The following is a 15,169-nucleotide window of genomic DNA, read 5'->3' as shown; positions in this document are numbered from 1 at the left end:
GCTTTTTCTAAAAGAAGGCAAGAAGAGAAAAACACAAGTACAATTTATTCACAAAGAAAATAGCCTTTCACTGAAACAGACTCTAGAATATAATGTGTTCCTGAATGCGGAAGGTGACCGGAATTTTTCTCTCTAACAGAATTTCTTAAGTGGCAAACTTCAGATATTCTGTCATTTAAAACCAAAGCCCTCTGTACAAACCCACATCCTGTCTGTTTGTCAGGTTTATGTACTTCTGAGTGGTTTCCTTCTGGACAAGTATTTTTAGTTTTGGAAGCCCACAGATCCACTTACAGCACCGGCAAAGAGCAATCAGCCTAACTATTCCTGGGTTTGATTACATTAGTTTGATTTTTAAATTCACCTTTATAACTTCAAGGATTTTTTTAGCCCGGTTGCTACAGATTTAAAAGGAATCAGAAATCCATAATCAGAGTATATTCATAAGATCTGATTTTAAAAAGCCACAGAGAAACTCTCAAGCCTTGACCTTACAGATTTCAGGAACTCCTCAGCGCTGGGATGCGTGGAGGGCGTGGGTAGGGTGACTGCAGTCTTGTCTTAGGCAGCACGATGCTGAGATGAAAAAGAGATGAAAAAACACCTGAAGTTCCTGGCTGGCGCGGGTTGAGACTCTTTTGATCTCAGTCAATTGACTTCATGGCAAAAAAGCAGAAGCTGTTTGTAGGAATGGGTCAATTGGATGTAGAAGATTTAATGGGCTTTTTATTTTTATGGCAATGCTTATAATTAGCGGTCAAGTAGTATTTACATCTTCACTGAGCTGTACAGATCTCAATTACTCAGTGCAGAGTGCCATCGAAAATAAGCAGAAAACAAAACTACCAGTTCCACTTTTCCTGGTTTTGTCCTTGGAAAATGCCCTGTAAGAAGACTTGTAAAATATAAACCCCTTCCCTGAGGAAGTGACGAGACCATCATTGTGCCAGGTGCTCTGCAGGTAAATCTCTTGAGACAGGACTTCATTCAGCAGCAGATTTTGTGTCCTTACATCAGCACCTCCCAACTCACCTCCTGAGGCACTAGAGCAGTGAGTGCGTGGCACCCATGGGTGCTCTCAGTGACTGCTCTGCCCTGAGCTGGTCACCGGCCAGGAGCACAGCCAGCCACATGGGCTACCGGGTTTCTTAAGACAGAATTTCCCTCGTTTGGTTCTTCCTTTGCTTTGCGCACATGTCCTGCCCTTTTACACCCCTATCAGGCTCCTGGCTCACCTGCTGGCTGTCCAAAATCAGCACTGTGCGTGAGCCTGCTCTGCCGATGAAACGTCTGCGGTATTGAGCCGGCACACGACGTGTGCTGTGACAAGCGAGGAATGCTCCGATGGATTCCATGTTCAGTTTGTGTGGAATGTAAAATAGTCGTGTTACGTCTTGGTTTGTGCACCCAGATCTTGTGTATGATGAGGAAGATGGAGAAAATGACAAGTAGGTTGTAGGATAACAGGTCAGTTGGTAACTTATATGAATTAATGCAATGACTCTGTAAAGAACTTAATGAGAGCACAATTCCATTTCATTCTGCAGCTATTTCACCCAAGCCTTTGGAAGGTATGTAAATGCTTTCCCTGCTGATACAATGAGGTGTTTTGGTACAAACGATACAAGAAACTGCCATAAATACTGTACACCTTAATGGCTTTTACCCATATGGCATTAGCTTTAGTACCAGGCTCCTGTTTCAAAGATGTGTCCCATTACTGGCTATAAAACAACTGTTCTTTTAAACAATCCAGTCAAATGACTTTGAACAGTAATTAAAAGGGGGAAGAAGGAAAAAAAGACCCAAATAAAATTTTCTGTGGGCAGTACTGAAAAGTACTGAATTAATTTATCCCCAAACCAGCGATACTACTAACCAAAGAACCAGCATTCAAAACTAATGATAAAAGGGATGATTGTTACTAATGAGATTGAGATTATTAATTAATTATTAGAGGTTAATAATTAGGTATTGATTTTAGGAAGCTTTGGATCACTTGGTGTGTATACAGCCACTCCCCAAACTCCTAGCCCCCAAATACTTGTTTCAAATAATTCAGATTGATTCCTGAATACCCAACAAGCAGCATGCATGACCTTTAATGAAACCCATGCTGCACATCTCATTCCATTATAGTGATAAAACTCACCGTGAATATCGTGAATAACCAAACTTCAGCTAAACTGACTGCTAATGTCTTTTTCCTTCTTGATTAATAGTGGAGCTCCAACACAATGGATCTCATCAAAACCAAGCTGAAAGCAATCTCTATTTGAAACATGCCCATTCAAACCCTAAATCATTAGAATTCTTTGGCTCTGATAGGGGCTCGGTAATTAGTCGAGTTACAATAGACCTGTGCTGTAAACAGCATGAATCAGAACATGTCTGTTCCTAAGGCTTATTATTTGTATTACTGTAGCACCTAGAGGCCATAGGCAAAATCTAAGTCTGCCTGTTATGTATTACCCAGAAAAAAGGAAGATCCTGAGTCCTGCAGCACACAGCCAGCAGAAATGAAAGATTGGCAGCGAAGGTTGCTCTAGAGAAGTAAAGCAGAGCAGGGGGAATCGGTGTACAAAAGATGCTGTCTCGGTTGCCCTTTTTGCTTTTTCTTTACATAGCACAATTCTTATACAAAAAGAAACAGCAACAGAGGGCAAGAATGTAAAGGACAGGGCTGACAGCAGCAGTGGTAGAGAAGTTTGTTGAATAAGGAACTGTGAGAGAGAAAATAGGGATGTGAAATGGAGTGGTAAGGCAGGGGATAGTGTTGAGAGAAGTGCAGGAATGGTTGATTCCTGGGCTGAGACAGAAAACCTGCGCAGACACCTGGGGTCAGCGATATGTGTCCTTGCCACGACCTCCTGAAGGTGGGTCTCATGCAGTGTGCTGCGGGTGGGTTTCAGCATCATACAGGAAAGGAAGAGATCGTCACTAAATTTAGACAATTCTCCTACCTTAGGTGGCACCAACTGTACTCCTAGTGCTCTGGGGAGATGTTTTTATCCAGTACCTTTTAAGCATTCAACCGTTATTTCTGTATCTGCCATCAATTTGCTCTCCTTTACGCTAACTGATCCCAACAATTTTCAGCTTTTCTTCAGGGCGTGTGTTTGCCAGCCCTCTGGTTACCTTTGCCACACGTCTGTGTCGCAGTGCCTCTGCTGCCTCTGGCCCTGTATTTGCTGTCCAGTGCCCTGCCAGCACTGACAAGGGCAGGATTTCTCCCCGTGTCACAGGGCACTGTAATGTTCATGACAGCAGGACACTGCCTTACGTTCAGGTCTGAGATCCTCCATAACCTCCCCCCCCAGCTGCAGAAGGTGGTGTGGTGGAGACGATCCGAGATACTCTTTTTAGCTTTATGCAGATGATGTTTCTCTACCTCAAGAAACTGTCCTGGAAGGCAGTGCTGGAAGCCCTTCTAAATCAAGATAGATGACATTTACTGCTCTCCTAGCCACAGGCCTGTTACCCTATTAAGGAAAGAAATTAGATTTGTTTGACATGGTCTGCGCTTGACAAATTAATGGTGGCTATTAGTCAGCATCTAGTTTTCGGCTAGGTGCTTGCAAAGTTCATCTGATTATTTTCTCTAGAACTTTTATTGGAACTTGAAACGAAATTGCATCTGTTCTTGGTGGAGGAGTCAACGCAGCGCTGGGTGATGTGGCAATAACGCTCAGTGCTCTGTGTTGTGGGGCTGATGGGGCTGTAATTCCTCACTCCTGTGTTCCCATCGTAGGCTGCAATCTTGGTCTTTGTCACCGCTATTAATTGTGCTTGCCGTTCCATTGGAACTGACCTTTCTTCTCAGTTTGATGGAAAAGAGTGAGACCCACAGTTTCCCATGGTATGTGCTCCATGCTTCCCTTCCAGCTGGCCCTTGGAGGGACCCAGGCTCCCTGGGGCTGCTCCTGCCCCCTCTACACTGCTACCCCAGCACACCACCTTCTACCTGGCAACAATTCTGTTTTTCTGGACCCTACTGCGTGCCGGAGCCTGAACTGAAATAACAACCCGTTCAGCCCAAACCTGACTCTCTCCTTCCTTTCCAAGGCTCACGTACTGGTGGCCACCATCCCTTGGGCTACCACCTGCCTTCATATTTCCCATGCTTTCCTTCTCCCTGCTTAGAAACAACTCTCCCCCGTTATCAGCCCTTCCAAAAACCCCCCTTGTCACCGGCTGCGGGCTCAGGGGACGAGCGCGCAGCCCCCGGGACCGCGGTGTGCGGGCACCGTGCGGCGCCTCCCGGGGCCGGGGGCTGCGGGGTCGGGGGCGGTGCGGCGGGGCCGGGGGCGGTGCAGCCCCGCCGCCCCCGTGCCGTGCTGCCGGAATGGTCTCTCCCAGGCCGGCGGGCACCGCTGTGACACCTGCTGGCTGCTCGGCGGCAGGACGAGGCGGGCCGGCCCCCGGCGGGCGGAGCGGTGCGGGAGGAGCGGGGCGCTCCGCGGCCGGCGCCCGGCGGTGATGCTCGGGCAGCCCCCGGTGCGGGGCACGGCGGGGCCGGGCGCCCCCTGAGCAGCGGAGGCGCTGCGGTAGAGGCAGCCCCGCGCCCCCCTTCTTATTTCTCCTCCTTCCTCCTCCTCCTCCTCCTCCATCCGCCGCCGCGCCACTTCCAGGGGAGGCTGGTGACATGCGGCTGGCGCCCGGGGAGGGCTGCCCGGGGCCGTAGCGGCAGCGGGAGGCGGCGAGAGCAGCCCAGGCGAGCCGAGCCGAGCCCCCTGCGATGACAGCCATGAAGGAGCAGCCGGCGCACCCCGGCAGGGGGAACCCGCCGCCGCCGCAGCCCGACCAGGTGGGACCCGAGGCGCCGAGGGAACGGGGAGGGGGCGGCCGCTGTCCCGGCGAAGTTGCGCCGAGATGGCCGCAAGTGATGGGGTGGCACCGGGCGACCCTCGGGGCGGAGGAGCCGGAGCCCCGCCGAACATCCCTGGGGGGCTGGGGACGGGAGGCAGCTTTGCGGGGACCCCAGCGAGGGGCAGAACCGTCGGGGGCTGCCGGGGAGCCCCGGGGTCCCGCAGGAGCCTGTGCTCCGCTTTATCGGGGTGGGGGGAGCCGTGAGCGGCGGCGTCCTGCCCCGCGGAGCCGGGATGCTGCTGGGGGGCGCCCGGTGCCGGCGGCGGAGCCACCGCGGGGCCGGCTCCGCACCGTAGCCCGGCGGAGGGGGAGCGGCCCCGCTCGGCTCGGGGAGGGGTTCCCGGGGGGGGTTTGCCCGCACCCCGGCGGCAGCCGAGCCTCTGGAAGCGGGCACCGGGACCGCCGGGCATCCCCGCTCCTCTCGGCACCGGGGCGCTGCGGAACGAGCGCGGCTCGGGCAGCATCCGCGTGGGGAGGGCGGCTGGCGGGGGCAGAGCTGAGCTGGGCGCTCAGCACCGCCAAAGCCAAGTTTATCAGCACCGGAGCCCTGCGGCTGCTGCTGCTCCGGGGCGACGGAGCCGAGAGGGGCCGGGGGCAGCGGCCGGGCGCTGCCGATGCTGCAGGGGCGGCCCCGCGGGAGGCCCGGGCTGCGGAGCCATCCCCTGCCCGCAAACACCTGATACGGGCTGGCTCGGACCCTATTTCTGACACCAGGGGTGGTGGTTTGGTTTTCCACCCCTTTTTTTTTCAGTGGTTTGAACTCTGAACGCGGGTTTGCGGAGCGTAGCTAACTGCATCTCACATTTTCAGTCTGTGTTGCGTGCCTTTGCACAGCTTAGTTTTCTGCCGGTACGCTGATAACGGGTGAAAAACATCACCAGTACGAGCTGCTGCGTACGGCTGCGGTTCAGAAAGCCCGTCTAGCCCGGTATCCAGTCCTGCAGGGGCTGCTCGTTAAGGTTGTGGGTAGTCCTTCCCATACCAAGGCACTCAGCGTCTGGCTATATTTAAAGACGGGTGCTCTTTACTGGAAAGTATATGTCTTCTGACACATCTCCATGTAATATTGATAAAATAATGCATTTGAGTTTGAGGAGCCTTCTGGTATCTTGAATAAATTAATTGCATAAGTCGTGTTATCTGGAAAAGAAAGATGGGTAATGCATCAGTACTTAAATTTCATGCAAATACTAGAATTTATGGAAAAGTCGAGATCACTTTGGGTAGCGGAGATTCACAGAGCTCATAAATTTCACAAGTATTGTTTTGCTTTAGAGGGATACTGCTTCTAGACACAATAAAAAGTACATGAACTTAACCAATCTTTATTTCTTCATTTTCGGTTCAGACGTGCTGAATTGCCAGAATGGGTTTGTGTAGTTGGCGGGTGGAAATCTTTTCAGAGCAGTTCTAATATTATACATCAAAATGTCTGGTTTGACTGCTCTTTTAGGTCATAATGAGGAACAGCAGTGAGTTCGCCATTTAAAACACTCCAAACATTAAGAATTTGTCCTAAATATAGGAATGTTATTACCCAAACGCTCTGGAGTTCTCAGCCTCTCCCAGTGGTGGATGGGGACACTGCTGGGCTGTGTGCTGCACCTGACTGTGTGAAGTGTGGGTGCCAAGTTTTGTGTTTGTATCAGCTTTCTCCAGACCAAGTTTGGTTTTCCTGGTAAAAGTCGATATTAAATCAGCTTTGATTGCCTGGTGCCATAGATGCCAGGGCTGTCATTTTGTGCAGTAGATAATGACATCACTTACCAAACGTTGCTTTCAGCGGATGACAAATCTTCCTATGGGTTTAAGTGCTAGCAGTAGGGACGTGGGCCTAAATCCTGCCATGAGCTCCCTGTTGAGCGAGGCACGAACACAACATCGTGCTCCTGCACCATCACAGCAGCCAAGATCCAGGCAGTCGTAGATGGGCTCTCTCCAGGGCTTTGACGTGGGTGGTATGACACCAGGTTTATGTTGGAAAATGTTCTTAGTACAGCAGGTTAAGGCCGTGACCTTAGCAGGGGGATATTATGGGTTAGAAGCTCTTTGTTGGCTTTTTGTGGTTGCTGTTATAGACTGTGAGCTGGCTGCAGCTGTGGTGGGCATGGGCAGAAGAACAAATGGGCTCATACATCCTCCCAATTTTCCATAGCCCATAGCTAGTCCCTCTGGCAGGCGTAGCCTTCTTAGGGCCTTCAGGAAATCCATCTCCCTCAGGGTACTCTTGCTTGACATTTCATTTGGCTTGATGAGCTTGTATAAACTTGTAGTGTCAATAGAGGTGATGACTGCAGTTCACCCACTTATTTCTAACGATAAGCCACATCTGCATGGAGAGGGCTTCTTGAGACAGCAGGAGCAGCAAAGCTTTTCTGGTATAGACGTGGTTGGACCTGCGGACAGTCTAAGAAGAAGTAAGGAATTGCACCAGGATTTTCTAAGAGTAAATCTCCATTCTGATTTCAAAGTCCGGTATACAAACACTCCTGAGAGCAGTCCTACTGAAGCTGATGCATTTGTGGTAAATTTATAGGCTTGGGACCTGAGCTGCAACTTCAAATTATGGTAGGCTAATGCTGGGACTCTCCACTTAAATAAAAGCTTGGATCGACTAATTGAAGCATCCATAGCTATCAACTTATAAATAAATTGGATACAACTTCATATCCGACACTTCCCTTGATGGTATTTTTAAAGTACCTCTCCCCTGGGTGAAGGCATCTAATAACAACTTCCATTAACAGCACTATCGATGTTTCAGCAATTGGTTTGATAAATTAGCCAGATTTATTCTCAACTCTTTGCTAAATGATGACTCATATTTATTGCTAAAATTACAGTTTTATATTCTGATGATATAACTGTAGAAGGGAAATAGCTGTAAATTACTTGTGTTTCTCCTCATTTCTGGAAAGCTCTATCAAAGGGCTCAGACTTGTGTTGCTTGGGCTTGTGTTAGAAGTAAATTTGGCTCCTCTGTACAAGAGGGAGTACAAAAAAGGGTGTTTTTCATCTCATAGCTTTTAGGAACTGTCCCAGGGTCTTAGACAATGATGTTTAGTGATTGTTTTTAGAAAGTACAACCATTCAGTAGTCAGTGGACACAACATACTTGAGAAATATAATGTACCTGTATGACTTGCTGGTTGATGAATGTTGCTGTCTTTGCAGATGAAAAACTAAAATAATTCCTCTAGGTATTACCTTTGTGAGGCTTCAGTCTGTTTACAAAAAAACAGATGATCTACACCACCTGGTGCTGCTTGCTGTTCTTTGTGTGTATAGAAGGCAGACCTTTGAAATTTATAACCATCCTCTCCTGAGCCTCTCTTACTCAGCTTAAGGACTTTTAAAAATTGATTTTAAAATACAAAAAAAAAAAAGAAAGATTGTTTCTTTACTGTATGTCACTTAGAAACTACTGCATTCTTGTGCTTCAAAACAGGTGAGCAGAAATGAAACGAGACTGCATTGTGTTGCATTAAATAGGGGAACTATTTGATAAGCATATGAATTGCATGTTCAGTATACATACAGGCACATAGCTTTATGACTGTCCTGATTAAGAAGTTGAATTTTCTCTGTCTCAGGACCACTTTCTGTAGTCACCAGGCAAAGGACATATTCTGAAAGTATATCTGAACATAAGAGAACAATCTGTGTTTCATTTCTCAGTGACTAAGGCTAAAATGGTTTATATTTTTAGGTCTTCCTTCATTGCATTTCCCCAAATTAGACTCTGGTCTTGCAGTGGGAAAAATGCTGATGGATTGTTGTGTTTGTCCAGAGCAGTATTTATCTTAAGGTGGTTTTACCAAGGTGAAGGGCTCTTTCCTGCCCCACTGAGGTAATTTTGAGCTCAGTGGGTCAGGAAAAAGCTTAAAGTCTTAATCGTATACTTACAACAGTTCCAGTAATGTGAAAGATTATTTAGGTAGTCAGATCCATGGCCTCTGCTCTTGATTGAGTTCAGAGTTAGCTTCAAGCTGGGATAAGAAATTCTGTTCTAGTACATAACCCAAAGTGACTTCACATTTTTCTTTCTTACCCACCTAGCAGATTTTTGTACTTGTTATATTGTGGTAATATATCAAATGTGCTGGTGTGCAGGGTTCAACATAATGTCAAAAGCATCAGGTAAAAAAAGCCAATAAAAGTGGAGAAATAAGGTTATATTATTATGCCCATAATATTTCATAAAGAGCTAACATCTGAATCTTAGCTTTAACATTTACATTCTATTTCTTACTCTATATATATGCCATGCTATTCCTGTGCTGGATCCAGAAAGAAATATTACAGACTTCTAGTATCTGTTGAATATATGACCGGCAGCACAAGAAGCTTATGTAGAAAGTATTAGTAGTTGGTTTGGAATATCATTCAGGATTCAGGATCTAGGGGAAGGCAAGGAGCATGCACCTTTTAAGTACTACACATGGTCTAGATGCACTTTCTCTTTCCCATGTGGTTGTTTGTAATTCAGTCACGTACCTAATTGTGGGGATCAGCACAAAAATCCTGAAGCTCATCTTCAATCTTCATTACATTTCTAGTCTTCTAACGTGATCTCTGTGGAGAAGGGGCAAGTAGGATCTCAATTTTGGTGAAGTGCTTCTCATGTTAATTGAGAAACATCATTTCATGTGATATTTTGTAACTAGTCTATTTGCATGTAGGATCTCATGTGGCTCAAGCAAGCAGCATTTTTTTTATTATTTTTTATTTTTTTAGGTGGCTGTATAGCACATAAATGTGTTTCTCTGTACCTCTCAGTTTCAGAAGTAGAGAGTTTCTCTTAAGAAACTCTCTTTCCTAATGCAGAATGCTTTTCAAAGAATTTCCAATGCTTGATCTATTCAGGGCACCTGCAAGGAGCACTGCTGTGAAGAGGTCTCTTGGTGGACATAAACCAAGGTAATGGTGCCCGTGCTCTCTTGCTCCTTGCACTTTCCCTTCATGGCTCCCACGCCTTTATGCAGGTTCTCCGTGTCTCTCCGTGTCTTGCTTTCAAAATAGAGTGTAGGAATCTGTGTAGCATAGCTCAGCACCTGGTTACTCAGTATTTGGAGCCCTCTACTTTGCAGGTGGATTAAAGGGATTACTCACTGCAGGAATGCAAAACTTGGGAAATAGGGTAATCTTTTTGGCTATTTTGGGTTACAGTGAGTTACAGGCACACTGTAGGTTACATAGTAGCCTCAGATATTTGAGCATAAGTATTCCATTGCTTATTTTAAAACCTACTTTTTAGTGTTTCTTTCCAATGTTTTCCAACTGAAGGTATTGCTTCAGGCAAGCTATTCTGATAATTAACAAGAGGGAGGAACTCTTTAAGCACGCTGAGATGTTGTTTGATGTTGTTGTAGAATTTGAAAGCCATCATCTTAGCATTTTTTAGTAACTTGAGGGCATTCAGAGATTACACGCATATGTTACTGACTCACAAACGTGAACAAAGGCTTTCTTTCCACAGTGGTTGTAAGGATGCATTTAACTTGTGATCCCTAGAGAAGTAGCTTAGTTGTTGTTATTGTTGTTGTTGTATTTTAAACTATTAGAGCTTGAAATATGCTTCACTTATGGAAAACTTTTAAGTGTACAAGTCCATACTTCTCATGTTATACTTTCTCTAACATTGCATTGGAAGACATGGGCAAACTCTGCTGCTGAGGGAAATGCCTGTGTCCTGCTAGTGGGTAGCTGCAGTTGGTTTACGCTGTAACTGTTAGAAGACCCACGTCATTTTTCAAGTCCATGCATTAGCCACAAGATCTCAGCTGTCGCAGACTCTGTAGCTTTCCACTTTAATCATACACTTCTTTTACGCTCCACTCAGCTGCATCGAATAATGTTCATGAATATATGATAGTAAAAAGAACAATGCTGATGGTGACTGATGATGATAAATTACTGTATTTATCCATTAGGAAGGACATTGGATGACCTACAGATTTGAGGCTGAATCTAAAAGACCTTTTCTAATAGTTCTTAGCACTGCTGGCAACAGTCATATAACTTATTATGTATTATTTATGTAGAGAATCTGTAAATAGTTTCGAATGATTCTCAACCAATATAAAAGCCCTCTGATGTTTGGAGGATATTGTCTTAAGAAAATCAGTTAGGAAGCATTAAACAACGTTACGACTTAAAGAGAATAAAGATTCTTTAAGGGCTGTGGGGCATTATTTTAGACTGTCTGGGGCAATATTTACAATTTACATTCCTTCAGGAATGAAAAAAAACCCACAACATTTTGTAGCTTTCCAGAAAACAAATAGGGCAAATATTAGCTTTCTTTTTGACAATAAGAACAGAATTCTAAATGCTAGTGGGAAAATCATTAAACTTGTTTGGAATGCTGGCCGAGTGCTAGAAACTAAATCAAACACTGCCAGTGCAACTGATCATTCAGCCTCCGTGTTTGTTCTTTCTGCTCCTGCCTGCGCAGGGACTGCTGGCTTCCTTTCCCCTTTTCCTATCCTAAGGCTTCAGAGACTGCTTAAATCAATGCATTTAATATATATTAGGGGAGTCTTTCAGAGGAAGGATTTGAGCTTAAGTGCACTTAATTAGGAGTAATGATGTGCTGCAGTTTTAAATTTTATGGTAGAACTGTTTAAATCGGATGGTCTAATGAAAGTTCTAAACAAACACAAGATGCCTGTAAGAGTTGGGTGGTATCAGTAAGAAAATGTGCAGATTTTCTTAGTTGTCCCTGCTGGGAATCTTGTTTTGGGCATTCTTACCTTATTTACGAAGAATCCTGCAACATCCCAGTGTGAATTGCAACACAACAAAATCCTACTGAAAAGTTTAGGCAAGGGACTTCTTGTTCTAGGGCGCAGATGATTGTATCAGGTAATTAGATGTCATCAAGCATAAATATAAATTTAGATCTTCCCAGGGTAATAAGCCCACAAAGTCAGAAACTTTGAAATGAGTGGGTAGCTGCTATGAAATGAAATTAGTTAGAAAACGTTCCTTTTTTATTTTTAATTCAAAGGTTCATTGTATTGTGGCACATTGAATATGTTACCTTTCAGTCCCTGAGATGGTTGAAAATATTTATGCATCCTAGCCCATTCCTAATGTGCTTATTTATAAGAATATTCCCCTTGAAAGCTGTGGGACTACTTATGTGAATAACGTCCACAGGACTATACATATAATTTACACCATAATCATTTTCATTATATCCTGGAAAAAAAAAAAATCCTTTGGTGTATGGTAAGATGGATCAGGCTGCAGTAGTTATCCAGATTTCGTCACTGCCATTTTCTGAAGGGTTTGGTGGCAAATGTTCCGTGTAGCGGCATGTTTTCAGACTTAACGAACAGAACTACAATGCCAGTATTATAAGTCATGTTCTGAAAAGATTCCTGAAGTCAGCTGTCACTGTAAGCAAGGGGTTTGCTCACCCATTGCCAGAAAGGCAGGGTTTCTACCTATATACAGCATATGTATTTTCTTGTATTTCTTGAAGGGTTTCTACAAGTAATTCTGTGCTGAAGAGAGGATTTGCCCCTTTTTTGTGTCCTGTCACTACAGATAGAAAAGGAGCTTGATGTTATAGTCAAAAGTAGCAGTGTTAATACCCTACACTTATTTCGTGACTAGTGACAACTGAAGGAAGGAAGATGAAAGCTGAGTTGGATGAGTTCATGAAGACTCCAGTGAAGTTTCTTTTTGTTGGTCACTATTTGGATTGCATCCTCAGCTTTTATTTTGGCCCCCTTATAATCTCTTTTTAGACATGTTTTTGATGCTGTAAAGTGCTCTGTTCTGCATGAGCAGTTGCAAAGCTGTCTCCCTATTTTCCCCTTTCAGTTTTGTTACACCTCTGCTGTATCATACCTTTTCCCCCAGTTTCCCATCTTTAATCTTCTATACTCGGAGTTTTCCTAACACTTTTTTTCCAACAGTCCTTCTGCCTTTCTTTACCAATGTTGTATTTCTCTTTGTAAGCTAAACAATGCCTTTGTCATCTTTGTCTCCTTACTCTTATTTCCTCATTGCTAATCATTTGAAGAATGTTGTCTCATTTGATTGAATGTAACGCTAGCTTTTGTAAACAGTGTAAGAGGAGTCTCCGAGTAGAGGACAATAACATATATAACAACTGCTGTGTTTTGATACTTCCATCGCAATCCAGTGATTTCATTATATACTGAGAAGTTGTTATGTTTGAGGATGTGGAAGAGAATATACTCATGGTAAACAACAGTGCCATTGTGGTAATCTGTCTCAGCCGCCAGAAAGGTGTCGTCAGTGGAAACAGGGGCAAACAGATAGACATTTCATATATTTTTATTCTAGTAGAGTAATTCCTCATTCTAATTTCCTATCCCACAACATTAATGATGTTAATGTATATTAAGCTTGTAGCTTAAAAACTGCACTTGTCAGCAAATGAAAATGAAGTAATCCTCATCAGACATATCAGAGGAAGTCTAAATTCTTCTTGTGTCTGGTCTCTGCTATTTTAATTCTTGTAAATATAAAGAGATACTGCCAGAATTGTTTTTCATTGTAGATGGTATTGTCTTTGAACAGGAATTTGGGAAAAGGCAGTTCCTTCTCTTCTTCCTCATAGCATAATTGCTTGTAGCACGGAACCACCCTGCTTGTTCAAGAAGAGGAAGAATTGCAGAAAGAAGGCTTAGCATACTAACTCAGTGAGCAGTACAGCACAGTCCTTTGTATCAGGTCAGGGTATATATTATTGCTTTATTTACACCCTGAACACCAAAACCAAAAATCTGGAGTTTCACTCCATACAATGCATACAGAGAGATGATAGATAATTTCAGAAAGAAGCCTGTGTAGGGCCATATGTCATGTCAGCAAGGGAATATATTCAGTGTGTAAAGAAAAAGTAAGTTTCTCAACTGAAAATGTTGTTTTCTTGAGCTTTGTTTATGTCCCTCGTTCTGGTCACCTCCCTGCATGATTTTTTCCTTGGGGACGGGACACCCAGCTCATCTGGGAGTCTAGGTCAGGCTGGGTCTTTTTATTCTAAATAACAAAAAAAGAAGCAAGACAACAACAAAAAAGAACCAAAACCAGAACAACCCTCCTCTTCCAAAGCCAACTTTGTGAATTTTCCCCTTTATCCTTTCCTTCATTCAGGTTGTACTTTCTTAAATGTTTTGTTTGTATTTAGGAAACTGTCAATTATATTCTTTATAAATCTTCCCTCACTTCTCAGTGGGTAAAATTTCCTTTCTAAAATATAAGCTAGGGAAGTGCAATGCAATACAGTGCCACCTTATGCTTCAGTTCATCTCAGTTACAGCCCAAGTGGACTTAATACCACTTCTTGCCTGAGATGAAATGGTGCTTCAGTACAGGACTTTTTCTCTTCCCTTTAACTTTAGAAAGGAACAGCATTTTCTGCCAAAATAAAGCATTGGAAGTGTAAAGTAACCTTACCTGCTGCTGTTAATATCTTTTAAACTACTATAACTTACAAAGGTGTGATTCTCTTTACTCTTAATTACTTGCTCCATTTTTTTTTGTCAGGCATCTTTCTCCCATCTCCCCTGCAGTGGGGTGGGAGAGATGCTGAATGCATTTGGGCATTGCTTACCTCTAGGGAGGAAATACTTGCACTGAAATAATATTCTCCAACTGTTTGCATGCCCTTTGGCATTCCTTTGGTCTGCAGTAATTTCAGTGTTGCATTGCAATAATGCTTGGGTAAGCCAAAGTAGCATTTTAGATTGGATTAAAAGCATACCCGTGAAACAAATCCTGCTTGTACTTATTGAATGTTGGCTTGCACCTCACAGCAGTTTTTGTGTAAACTGGATTCCTTTAGGATGAAATTAAGCAAGGTGATGTGCTCCAGAAGAACGCTTGGGGTGTTCCAGTTGCTGATGGGTGTTTGTCTCCAGGATCAGACTAGAGCTGGCACGTGCAACCCCCAGAAACATGCAGGTTGTGGACGTCAGGTCCTAAACACAAACAGCTTCTCTCTCCAGTTCTGCTCTCCTGCCTGCTAACATAAACAGAGCTTTAGAAAACACAGAAGGTGATGCATAAATGCATAGATTTAAAAGCAATTGTGTGCTTGCTTTTTTCACTTGGTTGTAGGCCTCATACATTTGCTTTGTAAGACATTTTTCATTGTGGTACTGTTTTATTTTTCTTAAGTGTTTGGAGATATTTGCCATTTTTCAAAAACACTTTTTTCAAAAAAACACTGTTGACTCCCTGGTTAAGACGGAAACACACTGGCAAAAATGAATGGGTTGCAGGTGCTGGAGAGGTCTCGGTTTCACTAGAGAGA

The 15,169-nt window shown here is 44.2% G+C and overlaps 1 protein-coding gene across 3 annotated transcripts in view; it reads left to right on the top strand.

Annotated features, from left to right (window-relative positions):
- Window positions 1–15,169, top strand: part of DPP10 (dipeptidyl peptidase like 10) — a 494,333-nt gene that overhangs the window by 229,445 nt on the left and 249,719 nt on the right. Inside the window, exon 1 of one of the 3 annotated variants that reach the window (XM_080599344.1) lies at window positions 4,424–4,807. The exons of the other annotated variants lie outside the window; for them this stretch is intronic. Within the exon in view, the coding sequence (XP_080455470.1) occupies window positions 4,739–4,807 (69 nt within the window). The 5' untranslated portion in view covers window positions 4,424–4,738. Of the gene's footprint in view, window positions 1–4,423; window positions 4,808–15,169 lie in introns of those variants that run through there. 3 annotated transcript variants of the gene reach the window in all.

Source organism: Anser brachyrhynchus, assembly GCF_964034855.1.
Source record: "Anser brachyrhynchus genome assembly, chromosome: 7".
NCBI lineage: Eukaryota > Metazoa > Chordata > Aves > Anseriformes > Anatidae > Anser > Anser brachyrhynchus.
This window is presented reverse-complemented; position numbering and strand designations above follow the sequence as displayed.